Source organism: Taurulus bubalis, assembly GCF_910589615.1.
Source record: "Taurulus bubalis genome assembly, chromosome: 10".
Lineage (NCBI taxonomy): Eukaryota > Metazoa > Chordata > Actinopteri > Perciformes > Cottidae > Taurulus > Taurulus bubalis.
The window spans coordinates 18,300,528-18,321,223 of record NC_136598.1 but is presented as its reverse complement, the minus strand read 5'-3'; the positions used below and the strand labels follow the sequence as shown (position 1 = coordinate 18,321,223).

General features: G+C 42.6%; 1 protein-coding gene across 1 annotated transcript in view; it reads left to right on the top strand.

Annotated features, from left to right (window-relative positions):
- Positions 1–849: 849 nt before the first annotated feature.
- Positions 850–20,696, top strand: part of hip1 (huntingtin interacting protein 1) — a 39,740-nt gene continuing 19,893 nt past the window's right edge. Inside the window, exons 1-4 of the mRNA XM_079225317.1 lie at positions 850–974; positions 19,040–19,118; positions 19,851–19,993; positions 20,183–20,239. Coding sequence (XP_079081443.1) covers positions 855–974; positions 19,040–19,118; positions 19,851–19,993; positions 20,183–20,239 — 399 coding nt within the window. The 5' untranslated portion in view covers positions 850–854. The remainder of the gene's footprint in view (positions 975–19,039; positions 19,119–19,850; positions 19,994–20,182; positions 20,240–20,696) is intronic.

The window sequence follows — 20,696 nt, the reverse complement described above, 5'->3', positions numbered from 1 at the left end:
AAGACTCATCAGCATGCAGCTGGACGTTGTCCTCATTCCTACAGCAGAAGCCTGTACGTTTCTTTTTGTTTGTTGTGTGTGTGTGTGTGTGTGTGTGTGTGTGTGTGTGTGTGTGTGTGTGTGTGTGTGTGTGTGTGTGTGTGTGTGTGAGCACTGTGCGTGAAGGCTTCCCATGGACGTCGTGTGTTTTGTGCAGGTTTCTGAAGAACTGAGCGTTAGAAAGACTGATATTAATTTCTGTAAAGTTCCCGCAATTTGTTACACATATCACTTCTGCTTTTTGTGGAGGTCCTTGTTTAGAATTAAAGTGTTTGTAAATACATTTCCTACAACCTTTTTTAGATTTAGAAATTCATCATGCGTATTGGTCTTTTAAAAATAATAATGTGAAATAGAAATTATGGAAAATGTCACCTGTCCTTTCTGGTTGCAGTTCATTGTGCATGCGATAATTATGGCAACAACATTACAAACATGACTCATATTATTTTAAATGTAAGCATTAGAGCTATTTTCACAGCATACAGATTGAATTTACAGATACAAAACGTTGCACTCAGACTGTATAGATGCAGCACGGTAACCAAGGGGGGCTTTATTTTGAAAAGCGGAAGTGGTCTCTTCCTCTAAGAATAGCTAATTTTACACTGGTGCCGTTCAGGCTGCTCCTGTCATTGACTGGGGTGGTGGACAGAGAGGCCAAATGACCCAACGGGGCGACGAGTCCAGCGCAGCATGGACTGTTGCCCGCCATAGTTAGTGCAGCGTTTATTTATATTTCTTTTTTTATTCCAGTCTAGCCTGTCCATCGCCTGAAAGTTGTGTTTTGTTGCGCTGCTGTGAGAAACGCGACAATGGATCGAGTGAAGAGCTCCATGCAGCAAGTACCCAACGCTATACCCAAAGTGATCCGACGGACTACTGGAGGGGCCAACAGCCTGGAGCTGGAGAAGGAAAACTTTGAACGAGGGCAGGTACGTGCGCAGAGGGAAGGAGGGGTGGTCACGTAATGATTAATACAAAAAAGATAGCGTTGCTTCCCAGAAAGCGTGGGATGAAGATCCTGGTTGATGTGGGAGGATAATAGTCACGTCAGGATATTTGCTGTCAGCACCGAAATTAAACTGTGCAACTGTGAGATTGTGTCTGTTGTGACGACATAGGAGCTCAGGAGCCATAAATAAATAAAAACGACACACCGTTATTTACATTTTGACATATTGGAGGAAACCTTGCAGTGTTGATTCTCCACTGTTACTCTTCTTCAATGATAATCACCAGATTATGGGCTGTTCCTGGTGTTGCTCCCCCTGATGTCCGTCTGTGAACCGCAGAGATTCAAATGTGTCCACTGTACAACAAAAGAGCTGTTGAAATGTAGGTCAAAGGCCTTTTGCATTCAGATAATTGTGCTGTTTAGCCAATCTGCAGAATAAACCAGACAAGAGGGAGGCAAGTTGGAGCTGTGTGGAGTCAGTTATGACAGGCGGTCAGTGCCTTCTGTAGGCCTCAAGGCAGGATCAGAGATGATGGTAGTGATGGAATGATCAGATCTCAATTGAACATATGGACTTATTTTCCTTTTGTTTGTTATTTTTAGTTTTGTGTTATGGCCTCTGATGAATAAGTAATGCTGTGTAGCTTCTGACTTTGTATGAAGTGCTCTCCCAGTGAGCATATGCATGTAGGCTGCTGTTACGCTGTGGAGTCTGCTGCTTCCTGCCTGATGATCTCCCCTCCCCTCTCCCCAGACCAGGCACAGGGGAGGGAAAGGGGCCAGAAAGTAGGTCAGATCAAGGCAGCACAAACTGCCGTCCGTGTTCCTTCCGTTTCCAGCGGCCGCTGAATTGGACGGTCTGTATTTGTCAATTCTGCGTCCGGGTGGTTCACATGCAGTTTTCCCTCCCTTCCCCTCAATCCCTTACGCCTCTCCCATCTGGGACATTAGCAGCATGGATTAGAGGCTGAGGGAGACATGCATGGCTTTATGCGTTCCAAGCGAAGCCTGGTCACTAGGTCACTGTCATGCTCCGGAGATCACACCCTTTGGAAGTGTGTCAAGGCAGAATGGTCTCCAGGATCCCAACACTATAAATACATGCACATTGTGTCTTCGGAGTTTTGATAATATGTATTGTGGCAACTGAAGTCAAAAGAAATTGATTCTGAAGGGGTGGGAATTTTACTTTTCAATTATTTGAGATCCTTTAAAATGAAGCACAGGGTTCTGCAGTTGCTCAGCTCACTGCTACCGCTATGAAGCGATTCATCAGTGGTCCAACTAAACACGTTCAGCCAGTTTGTTGTTGATACCAATGGTGCCAATTCTGTAATGCTGTGATATGATATTGAGTCACTGATCATTCATAATTTTTTTCACCCTGTAGTAGTCTTGCTGTTTTGTTTCCTTTTATTTTCCCGTGTGGTTGATTTTTGACTGGGGGATCCACAGCCGTGGCAGGAATCAATGAATCTGCTGTCTACTTTACAGGGGATCAGCGAGAGATAATCTCATCTGATCTGTTGTGCTCTAAAGCTGCCTAAATCTGCTGGGTGGCTGGCTTTCACCTCCTGGCTGTCTGCATATCGGTCTGTCTGTTGTATACAGCAGTCTTGTTTTAGCCATAAAGTACAGTAAAAGCTTAATGTTTCTATTAATAAGCCCATTCCTCCATATTGTTGTGACTGAAACAAGAAACTTTTTAAGTTGTTGACGTTTGTTGCTATCGATAATTGTGATTGTGTTAACCACAAAGCAGAATAACTCTTAACTCTTGTGATGTCTTGGGGTCAAAGTGACCCGTGTACGTGATTATACAGTATGCCCTTTAACATACAGCCTGAATTAAATATTCTACAGTTACATGAATATGAGCAGTGTGCGCTGCAGACAGCAGCCAAAGTAGTATAAAACACTGATTCTGAGAAGTACTCGTCTGTCTCTCAGTTGAGTTGGGTAAACAGCCAGGGTGTGTTCAAAATCCTCTCTGTCATAGTGTCCACACTGGGTTATAAAAAGATTGAAACAGGGCAGCGGGATAGCACACAGCACTTGTTTTTAATGACATGTTTTGCCTCATAATTGCAGCTGACTCTTAAATTCAGAGTTATAGGGGGGATTTGATCTTTGGTTTGTCTCAAACAAACGTAATGGTACGTTTTAGTATTCTATTGTGTTCTCAAAAGCGGTAAGAAAACCAACAAGTAAATAACAAGTTAGTTCTAAACCCTTAAACGGTATCCACTTTATTTAAAGGCTTCAAAATGTCACAGAAGTGTGTAACTACTTCCTAAATGGCAAAACCGTCAAGCTGTCAGTGGCCAGGGGAGGTTTTTCATTTGAAAGCTGGTGTAGGTAGTAATCTCTGGACACATATGAACCATAATTAGTGCTTTTGGAAAACTTCTGGGGCAGCAGTTCCTCAGATGGGACGGCGAGAGCCCTTGAGTGACACCACATCATATGTTACGTAATTAAGGCCTTAAAATTAGATTGTTAGCTCCCTCCTTCTCCTTTACTTGTCCACAGGGAGTTTTCTCCTTTTTCTATCTGTATTTGAGTACATGCGAGGTTGGCAGTACACGGTGTGGTTGTACAAAAGTTTGCAGCCGTCTTTCTACCCCTGAAGAAGCAGACGCTTGACTTTAAACCTTTTTAAGATAACAATTTCAACAGTTTCTCTTTGGCTCCTAGCTAACCATTCCAACCGTTTAGCCATTACTTTTAGCTAACTATATAACAGTTTATCGATTTACTTTTAGCTAACTATTTTAACACTTTATTCCTTACTTTTAGCTATCTTCTTACCCGTTATCCATTACCTAGTTCAGCTGTTAAGCCATTTCTTTTCAACTGTTTTATTACTTTTAGCTAACTATTTCAACCATTTATCATTGCTTTTAGCTAACTATTTCAACTGTTTATTCATTACTTTAAGCAAACTATTTCAACCATTATTCATTACTTTAAGCTAACTATTTAAACAGTTTATCCAGTACGTTTAGCGATCTTTCTGAAATTGTTTATCCATAAACAATTTCAACCATTTATCCATAACTTTTAGCTAACTATTCTCCACTCTGCTCGCCTGCTAACTAGTTTTTAAGCACTCTAAATTGTAACACATGGGGTTTAGTTGTTACAGCTGCTCAATGTGAATATATTTTTTAAGAATCAATTAGATACTCCATAATCTCCCCACATACCTCCTAGAAACTGCGGAAGTAATCCCCGGTGTGCAAGTATCCCTTGGTGGGGATCCCTGGTGTACAGTAGTGTGGACCTGCATTAATGGACACCCCTCGTCCCCCTGCTCTGCACCCTGTTCGGTGCCCTGATAGCTGTGGAATTCAGGGGAGGAGCAGGGCCCTGGCCCTCGGGCACAAGCAGGACTCAGCAGGGCGGACGTAGACAAGAATTTTGTAATCACTCCGTCTGGCTGCCTCTTACTCTCTTACTCCTCCGTCTTTTGTCTGTCTCTTTGCCTTGTTGTTCTCCCATCCATTGCTCATTGTCTTGAGATTGTCTTTGGTTCTTTTTACATCCTGCAATTCAGAATGCAGGGAAGTTATGAAGGGATATCCGCATACATGCAGTACACACACAGACAAGCATGCGAGCATGAAAGCGAGACCATTAAAAGCGCTGAGGCAGCAGAAACAGCAGGCGATGGTTTGTGGCCTCATTGCACTGACTGGCTGTAGAATAATAGAGCTGGACATGAGTGACAGGTCAGTAAGTGGAACAAAGTGCACCGATGAGTTCCTGGCGGCATTAACAATGGCTTTGATTTACAGATTGTTTTGGAGTTCTCGTCTGTGTTTTACGGCACGGTAAAGCGGAAACGGAGAGGGACGGAGATGGAGTGATGCTTTTTGTTTCACATGCAGCAAAGGTCAAAAGTCAGTCTGAAACCTACATCATCGGTGTAAGCGTGTGGTATGCAAATTAGCCTGCTTCAACATGAGTGGCCTCATTTTAAATAGGCATCAAATACAATACAGTCCTCACAGACATGAGACCGTATATTCATTCGTCAGGCTGGATGATATAGTGGAAATACATATTACTACTCTAATGTTTATCTTTTCTGATGGAAAAACACTAGATAATCACATATAAAGTAATAAAATGTGTTCTCAATGCAATGAACTGTGTCTTACTGTTCTACATTACAGCAGACAAAACATTTTTGAAATATAATATAAGCTAACATTTTAGATTTTTTTTATTTGCTCAGAAACATTAATTTGCACAACAGTGGTTTCCAGAGGGATTAACATGATATGATCATTATAATTGCACTAAAAGTCAATAAACAATAATACATTATTGCCCAGCCCTTATACTGATCATGCCAACTCACACTTGTTACAACACGTCAAAATGAGAGGGAGCGCTTATTTACACCTATAATAAGCACAACGGACGTGAGCAGTTCATTGTCTGAAGATATCTGAGCCTAAATATCATCTGCAAACTTGCAGACTGATTGAGGGATCCTATAGCATGTACATGGTTAAAACATCTGTTTGTGATTTGAACTAAATGTTGGGTAAGCTTTGTATTGGGGTTTTGCATTGGAATCATACAGTCGGCCTCAAAAACTACACATCATAAAGTCAGTCTTGAGTGAGGGAGCGATATGTGCGTGAGAGGACTTCAACCTCCGTGCTCAGGCTTCAGCACAGAGCACGTTTGCTCTAACAGTTCATGTTGTGGTTCAAAGTACATTATTATGAATCACTTTTATGACTGCAACTTTTGAAATTCGACCTCGAGATAGAAGAAGTTATGATGTCGGGCAGTGTCAGCTGCAAGTCACATATTCTGCACGACATCTGTTATTCCACAGTTAGGGATCTGCATATTTTTAACATTAAGATACATATCATATATTTGTTATGTTTTAACAGACTACAAGTCTCTTTTAAATAGAGCATTTGAAAACAATCACATGAAATGGCATTGAGAGCGTGTGATGTCGCCATTACATGAAGACGTTGTGTGGTTGTGCTGGTCTCAGCACACAAGTCAGATAAAATCATCATTTAAATCTGTAACTTTTGAATGGAAAGGTGGTGACAAGGAGATGACGCGTGATTGAATGTGAACTTTTCTGAATAAAAAGGGGGAGGGGTTTTGGGTGGCTGAGTGAGAAGCCAGGCGGAGACCGAGTGGGACTGCTGTATGTGAGAAATGCTCTGTGAGGCCGCCCTCACAACGAGGGCCCACGCCGTACCAGGAAGTGAAGAGACTCGCTGGAAAAGAGCCGGCATTGTCTGGAGTCAGACTGTTTATGTTGAGCGGCCTGGAGGTATAATGAGTAGCATATTGATTATCGTGGCTGGCCTGGTCTAGGCCGATCAGCTGATGTGCTGTGATTGTATAGCAAATGTTTTTTAGAACAGTGACCTGGATTTAAAAATGGAACTTGTGGGCATATTTTTTCCGGGGAGATCTATGTGGCAGGATCACTCCTGCCATACATTATGGGTCTGATTGGATATATTTCATAATAACACTTTTAAAACTCCCAAAATTTTAACTCATCCAATTGCTACAGTAACAATTTTCATAACTGCAGTAAATGATACATCAGTATTGTTCAAATTGATTGAAACATACACTCTGGCCACTTTATTAGGTACAGCTTTTACCACATACTCTACCTTTACAAAGCTTTTAACAAAAAGCGGTCTGAGAGGCATTAATGTAGCTATATTTGTATTAACCGGTTCGTAATTAGTGTTGGTGTTGAAGCACTATGTTTTTAGCATTTTGTAATTAATACTAAATGTATGCAGGACCTAGCATGTATTATAGCAACACTGAATTATTATTGTGAGCATTTGTCCAAGTTCCCGTCCACATCATGTCGTTTTGCATATCTAGGAAATGTCCCTGATGATATTGAGCATATATGATTTATTTATTACTATTATGAATATGATCAAATTACAACAAAAGTATAACAAAAGTTATTTTGTTTGTTTTGAATTCAACTGTTTTCTTAAAATAATAACATCAACATCAAGTAGTGTAATGTGTCATAAATCATGTTATAGTGAACCAGCTTGCACAATACCAGGACCAGCAAAAAGGCATTCAGCTATTAATTCATTATTTAATTTACTGCTTTGATTTTCCTCCATGTCAGAATTTCTTCTGTGACAGACGCCTACTAGATGCACCAGGCTTGCATCAAACACTAGCTCAACTCTGCATTGAGAGGATGTATTGGTTGACAGTCTCAGAGAAACCAGATGGGGGCATCAGCTCCCTAGACTTGCTCTCATGGTGGAAGTTAAGGCCCAGTTCCTCTCGCCACACGTTCACCTATGAAACTTATTTCAATGCGTCAAGTGTTTTCCATAATATCATTGCACACACACATGAAAACAAGACCCAAAGAGAATTCACATCTGAAACGGGGACAACGGCTCTATAAAAAACACACAAATGTGTGCTTACTAAAACACTTGAGCATGTGCAGTGGCGTCTTTTTAATATCTTGTGTTTCACGTGGTTTGACAACAACAGCTACTTGTGGTTCTGGTCTTATATTGTGTTTGTGGCACACTGAGCAGGGTTTCTTGCAAATGGCCCGTTAATGACTGACTATTGACATCATCCCCCAAAGGAACATCCTTAGTTTTGCTAAACTATAGTTTGTGTCTTTTTTTTTTTCTTCTTCTTCATCTGCTGCAAGTCAGGTGCACCAATCAAAAGATAGAGTAATGAGTGATTTTACCACCTCCTGATGAAAGGAGCTCCAGTGGAATTGCAGCTGTTTTCTCATTTCCTGGAGAGCACCTCCCCTCTCACAGGACCCCCGTCGGTCCCCGAACCGCAGATTGGGCAGCACCGGGTATAAGCCATCCCTCTCTGCAGGCTCCATGCTACCATTGTCTAACAGGAGAGCGGGCTATTTGCAAAATAAAGGTAGCCCACTATCCGGACTTAGCCGCTGTGTGGGCTGAAGCATACACGCAGGGTGGGTGTGCGCGTGGAGCTTAAACGAGCGGACATTACCAGCGGTAGTCCTCTTGAGTTTCACCCCCAGACGGCGTCGGCTTCTCGGCGGTTGGATGCTGGAAGTCCTCGCCGATAAGGGAACACGTAGGGCTCGCAGAGAGAGACAAACAATAAAGGAGAAGGCACGCGGAAGGAAGTAAAGAAGGATAGGGGATCATTTTAATACCAAATCGGGACACATGTTGAGCTAACGGCCCACTCCACCTCCCCCTTCTCCTCCCAAATGCATCTGTTGCCTCACTCGCTTCCCCGTTACTAATCACTCCGCGTGAGGATACGGCGGGTCTCCTCTCCGGCTCCAGGGATCCGAGACGCGACCATGGATCTCAGTAAAATCGTAAGTGCTGAAGATTTGTTTTTGTTTTTATAAGAAAGGGGAAGAAGAAGAAAAAAGCACAACGACAGCACATAACCGAGGCTTGGCATGTATTTTTTTTTTTTTTTTTTGGGAGGTGGTGTCCAGAAAGTCCTGTTGCACACACATGGGCTGTTACATGCGCGTTATGCTCTGTGCAAGCAGGGGCTTGTTGTTGTGTGCCAGCTATTGCAGCCTAGTGTGGTCGTGGGAAGTTTGTGTTGTGGGGAGAAGAAGGCATTGGAGGTCTGAGCAGCGATCTGGGAAACATGGTCCTTAAAGGAAGTCCACAGGGTCCCTGCTAAATGGAAGAGGAGTCTAAGTCCACTCACATTTTGGGGAAAGAATGCAGATCACATGTTGATGTGCACTTGCACTATACAAAGACTGTTAAACAGGGCTGTGTCTTGGGTTAACACATGATCGTTCGCAGCTTTAACTGAGTCTATTTTAGGGTCCAAGACATTGAAAACGTCTGAGATGTGCTCCTCTGTTGCCAGAGCGCTCTGCTTTTCACACGGCTCAGTCTCCAGCTGCAGGTCAGTGGAGGAAAAAGCTCTGCAAAGCCCAGCTTAAATGTGCCATGAATGTCAATTACGGCTTGTATTGATGTCTGTTGGAAACAAACCTTAAAGACAGAGTGTGTCTTTGTGTAACTATTGGCGTGTTACACAAATTAAAGCGATACGGTATGAATGCAAAGTCAAGCAAGATGGTATATTGTGTGTACCACAAGCAGGACAGTCGTGTGCATTTATATAATGTTGTTTCTGTGAATGATGTGATGGAGGCTAACAGGCAGAGCACTGGAGCAGGTGCACATAAGCCCAAGCAACAAGATCGGCCTTTCACTGCCAACATGGATGGATGGGTGTACTTTTATCCCTTGTATAGTAGGTGTGGGGGAGGGTGGGTGATAAAAGCACACCAAGACTCCTCTTTCTAATGATCCTCAGCTCAGGGAGACTCTGAGGAGTTTGTGTTGAAGGAAATATGCTGGGAAACAATCAAAAATAAACATTCATAGTAAAAAACATATGAAGTGCAGAATCCAGTCAGTTTCTTTTGATAACTGGAACAGGAAAATCACTCTGATCACTGAAATAAACCCCAGCTGCCCACATGAAGTCAGTCGGGCCGCAAAGTGCAGACATGTAGGTGTAGTGGTGGAAAATCTCTTCCTGTGGATCTCCATTCAGTCGCACGTTACAGGTTATTTGAGACTGGCTGTTCTCCTTGGTTGCTGCCGTTATTTTTTGGGCTGTTTGGCATGCAGTGAACATGGTGGTATGAAAACAATGTCCAGAGAGATGACTTGCCAGCTAGCAAACTCTACAGTCCCACTCTGCGTATACGTTGGTGACGCACATTTGAGCCAAATACTTGCTGGATTTAAGAGTTTTGAGGAACTTGATTGCAAAAAAAAAATTAGAGTTGCAGGATGTGGAAATTTCAACAGATGTCAAACAAACGGTAGTTTCCAGTGTCATTGCAGTGACTGCTGATACTGTTATTTAATGGGGCCCACTGAAGGTACACGGTCATACTCGCACATTAATGTCTAACAAAATAACGGTCCTGATTTCGTACGAAACAAATTTTTCCAAGTGTCATCGTCTCTGAAACATCAGGAAAGAGAGAAGCTACAAAAGTCCCCCACCAAAGTTAAACAAGGGACGATGTGATTAGGCTCCAGGTTATGCACCTTTTTAATGATCATACTGATTGTCACATTAAGTAAATATCAAATGGCAACAGAAGAGTTTCATGCATGCAGATAATTCAATATTAGCTTAACTCATACAAAATTGGTTCTTAACTAGAGCTGAGATGATCAGAAAATTAATAAGCAATCATTTTGAGTGTTGATTGATCATTTTAATCATGTTTAAGCAAAAGTAAAATGTAAATGACAAGAAGAAAATATGACAGGCATTTTCTGGCATTTTATTGACCATCAATCAATACAATGCTAGACGCAGCCATTGATACCTCAAATAGCTGTGAGCTGTAGCTCCACATGCAACCAGCAAACAGACAATTATCATGGCGGGTAAAATAAAGAAAAATGCACTGATTCATTTGTAATCAACAAATGTATGATCCACGATATCAGACGTTATTATTATTTTGATAGTGATAAATTGAGCCTACATTTTCAACCCATGTATGTACAGAGGAGCCAACTGTTCGCATACCTACTGTATTTTTGCCTCACAAATTACTTTGCTAGGTCCTCCTTCCACACAGAATTACAAGAAAGGCCTCTAACAGTGCACATCAAACGATGTACATCAAAAGTTTTCTTGAACAAATGTAACAAATTGAGTTGGCAGTCAAACACACTGCAGTGCTTGGAGAGAATAAAGCCAGCTTGCTGCAGGAGTTTTACTGTTGTGGAAATGTTTAATTGGTGGCAGATCACAACATAAGCCGTCATCATCAAGTCCTTCAGGAAAACGCACCCACACATGTACAGACCAACTCTGTGATGTCCACGCGTGTTCATTGTAATGAGCAAGTGGGCTGAGGAGCCTCGCTGAGCTGCACAGATGTTCCTTTTATAATGTGTCGTCATGACATCACCGGTCCTGCAGGAAGTTGCGCTTTAGAGCCGAAGCTCCTTCACACGAGGCTGCAGAAAGCCATCCTGTTAGTGGACGCTCATAAACCTGCCATGGGGGTGTTGGACTGCGGTTTTAATTATGCCGGAGCCCGGCCTTCAGCATGTGTGTGTGTCTTTAACCAGCTGCCGCCCTCCACCTCTGCCCTCGCTAACAGAAGCCCGGTGCTTTGAGGTCACACATTACAAATATCCCGAAGCTCTATGTTTTCATGCTTTTTAATGGGCTCTTTAGAGACGGCGTCATCCCACTGGGCTTATCTGCATCACCAAACGCCCTGTTATTATTGGGATGGAGGATGCTCTGTGGATTCTATGGAAAACAAACTCTTGAGAGTCGTTTCAGCCCGTCAGCCTCCGTGATTGTGATACGACTGGTAGATGCTGTGGCAACAAAGATGGGCAGTTTCATCATCACTTAGGAGCAGACTTATTCATTGCAATGCAGATATGTTCACTGGCTGGTAAAGCATGACCTTTGTGAGTTTGTAATTGTCCTCTTTCCCTGCGTGCATTCATGTCCACAGGAAAAATAGCCGCTCAAAAAAAGCTTTTCCACTTTCCTCAGTGCCAGCCAGGCTCCTTTTCAAGAGGTGTGGAGTGACTGTTGTATGAGAGCGGATGTCAGATGCAACACGTAAAATGGTCCTTAAACAAGCAACACTGAAGGTTCTGTTCAGAGGATTGACCTTTTGGAATCGGGTGGAGTTACTTTTGGAAACATGTTTGGGCCCAAAACTATTTTCCATTTATTATCTGATTTATTTATTTATTTATTTTTTTTTTTTTTTTTTTTTGCGAGTTGTGTTTTCTGTGGGTCAAAGCTTCCTTCATTTGTGAACATGTAAATTGCAAGTATGTTCACACAGTGGAGTTTGTGGTGTACTGAATCAAGAAACATGAAAGCTGCTCTATCTATCTATCTACTATATCTATATATATATATATATATATATATATATATACACATACACACACAGTTAGAGACTAGCTGGTGAACACAGTGGAGCATTTAGCAGGCAAAGGGATGGATATTTCCCTCAGGAAATGGGGGAGACCAAAAACCGAGTTAAAAGGAAAGTGAATCTGGGACCTGTATTCGTCAAGTGGCTAGAACTATTACTTCAAATGTATGCTTATGTTGCTCCATATACAGCCGTTTATGTAAATTAGGGAGTGATAACTGGCACAAATACTGTGTTTTGATTGTATTGTTTCGATAACCTTTTGGTTTACATTTGCAGTGTAGCTTGTACTTTTTATTTATCAATATGCCCAGCTTCAATGTAAAGAGACACACACACAAGAGTGACGGAAAGAGTATATTCAGCTCAGCTTGAATGGAACAGTTAGTCACAACTTGATTATTTTTTTCACAACGCGGGACAAGAAACACCAATACCGTAAAATGCGGGTTATAAGCCGCTACTTTTGTCTTTTTTTTCTCCTCAACTTTGACCCGTGCGGCTTAGATATCGGTGCGGCTGATTTGTGGATTTTTCCGATTAATCATTAGACAGTTTGGGACCAAGCCAAAAGGTTAGTTGAGGAGATCCGACTGCTCATGTTTGTTGCCCCCTGTTTTAGTCACATCACCTCGTTCCCAGATCTCAGCAATTGCTTTCGCAAGTACTATTTTATTCATGACTGGTAGCCACAGCTACGAATATAGAGTTGACCTAAGTTGTCACGAGCCGGTGGTTTTCCTTGAAAGACACCTGGTAGTCTGGCAGGAAACGTGAGAGGGTAGAAGGAATGAAGGGTTCGGCCTGACTGAACTGTCTCAGGCGCTGTCTGGGTTGACTGAGCAAGGTTTCTAGCTGAAGGCGGGTGGAGCTGGGCATTTTTCAGCAGGCAGGAAATGGGCAGTGCAGAGTGTGCCAAGACAGGAAGCCTGACTGAGCGCCTGTACTCCTCCACCACCACCGCCACCATCACCACCTCACCCCCAGCCACAATGACCATGCCTCCGCCGCCGTACCTCAGCATTACAGTGCTGCTGGGTTCACAGACAGCCGTGCATGTTTTCCTCTTTTCATTCCTCCATCCATCCCCTCGCTGTACAAGTCTCAGCAGCAGCAGCAGCAGCAAAGTGTAGTGTTGCCACCTGCCGCCATGATGTGGCATCTACATTTACACTAAAAGCACAAGAAAAAGAGTGTGAAAAGCTCTCTGTTGCATGGAAAAGTGAAATGATTTATTAACAGATGGAGACAGAAAGTCAGTTTCCACTGTGAAGAACACTGAAGAGAAATTCCACGTCCTTCTCCCTGGTTGGTTTTTCAAAGATAATAAGTAATTTTGATAAGGAAGCAAATATTGAGGATGTAAGACTGAACACTTACGTGCAATGAGAGTATTTCCTTTTAAATTGCGGTCTCTATGTCTTCATTAGGGCAAGTGCTTGACAAAAGAGACTGGCTGGGCTTGTAAGAGCACTGGATAAACTTCCTGTGGGTTTCAATTTAGAGGGAGATAAGTAGGTTTACTGAATAGTTTGAGGGTTGTAGGAACTGCCATTTATGTCTCTTTATCTTGGATGTTTGGGCAATTTCTGTGCATGCCTGGGCTTTTTCACTCACAAGTCCACTTGGGAAATACAGTTCACATGTTTAGTTCCCACGGTTTAAATAACGACTGCAACTAACTCACTTTGTTTTAGTTCTCTTTCTGGCCAGTGTGGGTTAAAACCTGAGATATAATTGGCCAACACAAAATGTCCATCACCATGGTTAATGCTCAAGGTGATTCCTTCAAACTTATTGAATTTACAATTATTTAAAGCAAAGCAGAAAATCTTCACATGGGAGACACTGGAACCAGAGAAAAATGACTTTTATGGCATTAATCATTACCATAAAAGTGTAATCATTTCACCTCTAGTTCAAATACAGTTGAAGGCCCACTGAAACAGCAAATCACAAAAACTGAAAAGAAATGACAGAAACATTGGAGATAAATCTAGGAGGACCTGTACGTAACCCTTGACTTTGTGATTTAAATACTTGTATTGGACCTAAGTGTACAAGATGTGTCTTTCTCGACAAGAAGATAGGAACAAAAGGCATATGAGTGTCTGAAAACACAGCACAGTGCATCATATGTCCTCCTCCCTCTCGACCAAAATGACTGGGGTCATGAAATCATAGTACTGTAAATCTGATCAATCACTCCACTCCCATGCTAAATCATCCGGGACAACACAAGCACCTCCTCGGCCATGAGAATTTACATCCACGAAGAACAAGTGTCTGAATGTACTCTGCCCCCTTTCATTTGTCCCTGGTGAGGTCTTCTAGTCATTTTCTCATGATGGAACGCTACTCGCTGCGGGTTCGTCTCATCAATAACGCTGACATGAGCTGTGCCACAACGGAGACGAAAATAACCAGGAATGCAATTCTCAGCCACAAAACGATGACATCTCTCCGGGACGAACGTAGAAATTGAATTGCTGAGGCGTGCATCAAACGCATGCTCTCGCGAATCGGTCAAAGAAAGCGGGTTGGGGAATTGAGTCGATGAGCGAGGGCGCTTTCATTTAGCAGACAGAAGATGCTTCCCCTCTCTGGGCTCTGTGCACTGACCCTGCAGTGGACACGGCCAGGCTACCACTAGCATATCAATGCTTGCTTTCTACAGAAGGGCCGGTTGGGGCTTGCCAGGCTTAACTTAACATTAACCTTCAACACTGTATCAATAACACTTTGTTTGAAAGCTTTGGAGGGAAAGAAATATGTAGATGCAAAAAGGAGTTCTGCTTCTAAGGTTGAGTCCTTATTATAATTGGTGGATATAGTGTTGAACATCAGCGATGGATGAAAGGAAGGCCCGAGCATGAATGACCAGGAGGAAAGAAGTTGAGGTTTTTGACCACTTTAACCAATTTAAGGTGGACTCCCTCAGGGCTGATCTTCGCTCCTCATCCTCATAATCACTGGAGCTGATAGGTCATTGATGCGTCGATGCCAGCAGCCAATGCCAGGAGTCCCAGGCAGCTGGCAATCTCATTCAACCCAACACAAAGTACAAAGTCTCACTGTGGGCTAATTGGGTCATCCTCATGTGGGAACCAGTTGCACTGCGAGTTTCTTAATCATCTCGTGAGTATTTGGGTGTCAGTGAGAGGAAATAAAAACGAAATAAGCTAAAATGTTACATTAAACGTGACATTAATAGAAGGCAACAGCCGATTGACCTTTTGTGTGCTGATGACAACACAAGATAACAGTGACAGGAAATGGCACATAAGTAATTTCACTTGATGGTAATGCAAAGCATATGTGGTCAGAATGTAAACAAAATATTTTGGCTGCGCTATACACTGAATTTGATTTCTTGATAGTGTTAACAGGAACCAGCTCTAAAATGTGCACTTTTATGTGTTGGTGTTTTATGCTTGGAAAGATCAGCATAAGCAAATGAACCCACATGTTGCTAAATGTTTTGATCGTTCATTCTTGATCTGGAACATACTACTAGCGTATCACTTCACTCAAGGTCCACTTACTAGTATTTGCTTTCAACCCCATCTAACCGTCCAAGTTCCATACTTTGGTCCCTGTAAAAGAACTGCAAAGTGCATTTATTGATCTATACATCATGGACGCGGAGTCAGGCTCTTATACCACCAGTCCACAACTATTCCCAATTAAACCAAACTAAACCCGTGTGCTTTTATACACAGGCAATCTGAAATGCAGCTCCGACTGCAATTTCATTGCTTTAAAGTTGTCTTAAAGGAAATGTGTGGTGTGGTTGATAATATTATATACCTTTTTTTTACGTTCAGTGTTAAACTGCGCAAGAGATCTCTGTGTTTTGCCACTAAACGCTGTTGTTTCACATGTTCTTACCACCTACCAAGATGAGATAAGGAAGTAAGTGTGAGTTTGCAATTCCTTTGATAAACTCAGTAGTTTGTTTATTTGTAAACAGGAAGTGTAACGTCTCACAAAGCAGATGTTCAAATTTAACTCTGACCTTTCCCTTGTGGTCTCGATCAAAGGAAACAGACCGTAGCTTTGACCGCAGTCTTTTTTCTGCTCAAGTATGCACAGCTTGGATAGGACGGCGTAAGCCCTGCTGTGTTTGACCTTTTACAATGATGAGACACACACACACACACACACACACACACACACACACACACACACACACACACACACACACACACACACACACACACACACACACACACACACACACAGAGCCTTAGCTGCTGATGCAGTAAGACAGGTGTTGCACTTGTAGCTCCGGTGCTCATGTTTAATCAATATTGTGCGTTTTTGAGAACAGGGGTGGAAGCGTGGTCAGTTGTCATGTCTGCCACACACACACACACACACACACACACACACACACACACACACACACACACAGCGGTATCTCCTCGTCACCGGCGGGATTACGGGCCGAGTGCAGATGGGTGTGGATGATGTTGAAACGGGAGCCAGCGGCTCTACATTCCTCCTCCTGCCCTCACTTTGCTTTTGTGAACCACTCCTGTGACTCCTTCGCCAACTTGTTGGAGCTGGTGATAAGTCATTCGGATGTGCTGTGTGCAGGAGGATGCGGTCTAGTCTCTGCTGTTGTTCAGGCAAGATGGGAACTGGATTTTGAACCAGATTGTTTCCCTCTAATCCCAGTTTAGTGTTTTCGAGCTATTTATTTGAAGGGATTATGTTCATTAATAAGAATTATCTGGACATTTTCGATTCAAAACAGTCAGTGACACCTTATTTCAAGGATGCAGATGTTCTGGTTCAGAGATCTAACTAATGATTTTGGCAGAGCGTGTTGGGTTTGTCTCAGCCTGGGAACAATTACAGTTACCAATGCTCCCAAGTTCTTCCTCCTCTTCTCTTCTTCGTTCTTGCTCCCCCCCCCCCCCCCCCCCCCTGGCTCGCCCCATCCTCCTCCAATGATTCCTCATGGTGGACTTCCAGTCCTGACAGCTCACATACTGGAAGAGGAGGAGCAGATTCAGGGGAATCTGTGAAAGTGAGATTATGAAACAGGCCTCACGTCCTCTGCTGACCACAGATATTCACGGTTAATGACTACACCGCAAACCGTAGTGACAACAGGCTTTATTTTTTTATATTATTTCAGCATTTTGAGTTGAATGGTTGAGATGTATAGTTTTCTTGGTTTTGATTTTCCTCTCGTGTGCAATTTGAGACGTCAGCCAGATGTCACTCCAGAACACCTTGTGTTGAAAAGCATCTGAAACAACTTAAATTCTTAAACAATGTGGGCCTGGAAATTATGGCAAGAACATTTTCCATATTTATTTCATCATTTAGCTTTCCTGTTTGGCTGCCTAATGTAACGATATGGGACGTAAAGAAAAGAAAGCAGTAATAAGTTTGTCATTTTTAGCCGTGCTAGGGCATGTCAGTCGATCAGCTCTCCACTTTGATCCAGACAATATCTCAACAACTTATGGATTGATTGTCATGAAAGGTTTTAATTTGGTTCAATGGTCCCCAGAGAATGTATGCTACTGACCTTGGTGAGCCCCTGACTTTAACTCAGTTACCTATGTGACGTTGATAGTTGTGGTTTTTAGTGAAACGTCTGGACAACTATTGGATGGCTTTCTATTTAAATGTGTAGAATCCTCTTGGGGGAGCGCTACTGCATACTGTATTATGTGAAAAGAAAGTTAAGGCTTCAGAGGGAGTCGTGCAAAATCTGAGGAATTGCCTCAAGTGATGACACTTGATGGGACTGAAGACTACAAGTTTGTTAAAAAAATCTGGAGCTGTGGAGTTAGAAAGAAGTGAACTCACCAGACCTCTGTAGGCTGCTCCTCGTCGCTATTTGAGGCTAGCAGCTTGAGTCCACATTGGCATGAGCATGACACTCTGGAATCACCGAACAAACTATCAGCAGTTGAGTTGCATTGTGGGTTATGTAGGCACTGGAGGGAATGTGTGGACATTCTCTCTTGTTTTGCAACTGTCCATTGTGAGTCTGGCGATGCTTTAGCAGTGTAATGCTCACTAGGTTACTAAAACAGTAAAACATGGTTAACATATCGCCTTAACATCAGCATGTTGGCACAGAGCTGCTAGCGTCGCTCTTGAAGTCTCTTTTGTAATGATAAACTAGACCGTTTTTATTTTGTTCTATCAAATGAAAAAACTTCACCAAAGAATGAAGAAGGCGATCACTGGCGGGACTCACTATCCACACTAAGGACTCTGCAGCAGCTAACGCGACCATCGAAACTACTAGTGGCTGTAACTCAGCCTGTTAATGTCCAACACAACTACACAACTCTGCAAATGACTGCTGTCTAACTGTGCATATGAATCCTGAATTGCGTCTGTCTGCAAGATGCACGTATAACTCTGAAGTCTCCAGTGTTTCTATAAAACGAGTTAGATGATACTTTAATTTGAGCTGAAGTTGGAGGGGGTTCATTTTTTGGCCTGGCTGACATTCCTCAGGAGATTTCACAGACAGATATTCCACTGATCATCTACTCACGAGTAACTGTTGTTAATATACGCAACTGTTTACATATTTTTTTTTTTTTATGATTTAAGGAAGTGTTCATTGTGAGAGCTTCAGATAAATCACACTTCGCATGCTCTGTCGTTTCGCTCTAATTTAAGGAAGTGACCGTGTGTTTTGCAGGGGGGACACGTAAAGAGAGACCTGATGGCTTACGTGTCGCTTGATGAGGCAGATGTTTGCTTCTGTAGAGCCCCTCAAAAGCAGAGAGGAGCTCGGGCCTCTCAGCTGCTGCCTTGAATACTAACTCTGCAGAAAATAGGTCAATCAAGTTCTGCTAAAAGAATGTTGCCACTTTCAGTTCCCCAGGTGGCTAGAAAAGGGAAAGGGCAGCTTTCATAAAGGTGGAAGGGTGACAACTTTTAAAATGAAACACTTTTATATATTTTGTTTCTTTGTTTCTTTCTGTAAACTGCGTGAAAGAAAAGCTGTGCTCTGATTTATGTTCTCTGTTTCTCCCCTCATTTCACCTCTGCTCTCCCTCTCCTCTTCTCAGGCTGTCAGCATCAATAAGGCCATCAACACACAGGAGGTCGCTGTCAAAGAGAAGCATGCCAGGAATATCCTCACATTGTGTGTGTGTGTGTGTGTGTGTGTGTGTGTGTGTGTGTGTGTGTGTGTGGAGCTGTTCCTCTGAGGCTGCAGGGTTACGTTAGTGCAAGATCAAAACAACAAACTTAATGTAACCTCATCATCTACACGTGGCTCTGCCGCAGAGCTAATTTAGTCATGTGTGAACTAAAATGCAAAGCTGCAGAGTCCCGGGGAGAGGAAGAACTACATTCAATATATCTAGGGCTCATTATTTTGGGTTTTCAACCTTTCCAAAAGAAGATTAGAACAAAATATTTGCGTGTTTTGAATATTAGATTGCAATTAACATGCAATTTGGCTTTTCAAAACACCATCTGCAGTGCAAACACTTTGTAGTATAGTCATGTTTTTTACTTAGGAGTACAGACTCTTACACATCATCAGTAGCTCGTTTGTGTTTTTTATCTTTATCTTCAATTACCCAAAGCATTGTCCGAGCTGTCAACATTGTAAAAAGACTTGGTGATAATCAGTGTCTTCTGCTTTTGTCCATGAAACTCATGAAAACATGGGTTTCCTGTTTTGAAGATTGGTGAAGATTATTATTTTTTATAAATAAAAAGGAGGATTTTTTTTAAGTGTATCCCTCCTGGAGGAGGCAGAGAATGAAAAGACAAGACAAAATGCAATATTGCTCACGAGCCCAGACGAAGGCCGCACAGAAAATGTCATTGCACGGTAACAACCCAGTGATCCTTGACCGGCCCCGTCACCCTGCATCTTGGGGACCCATCATGAGAAAGGCGCCCACACCTTCTGGGCATCGGTCAACCGGCTTCCTCTCTCCAGCAACGCGGTGCTCTGCTGGAAGTTCTGCCACGTCTTCCACAAGCTGCTGCGAGACGGCCATCCAAACGTACGTGAAGATGACAGCGACATTTCGCACATATTCTAAAACGGATCTGATCTCGTATATCTGTCTCTTGTGGTTCGTGACTAATGATTCTTTCTTCCGTTTATGTCTCACACCTCCTTCCTTTTGTTAATTATACCAGATGAGTCCTATTTTATTAACTCTGTTCCCCCGCTCTCTCTGTCCCTGCAGGTGATAAAGGACTCCATGAGGAACAAGGCTGACTTAACCGATATGAGCAGGATGTGGGTAAGGAAGGACACAGAGATTATGTTATCGCTGCGGTCACATCACTGCATGCAGTCACAAGGAGAAGGACCATGTTGACTCTGTCTTTTTAATAGTAAAACATTAAGGGTGGATGAATCACAGACTGATTTTGTGTTTTCATAGGATGTCGATTCATAAAAACTATTTCCCATCCACATTATGAATAATAATCCCCAGTGATGACGGTAGCATGGCTTTCCTGAGAATTGTAATATTAGAAGCTTGTATTTTGTTTATTAGAAACATTAGCGTACAGCCACCAACTGTCCTCCATCTTGTGGTCATCAGATTACATGATTTGTTTGTAGTCGGCCTGCTGCTGTCGGAGTGACACACAGCGTGGCGGACAAAGTCGTGTAAAAACACGGCAAGTGTGACAGTCAGTGCCTGCCAGCTAAACGTTGTGACTAACAGACAGACACTACTGGCTTCTCTG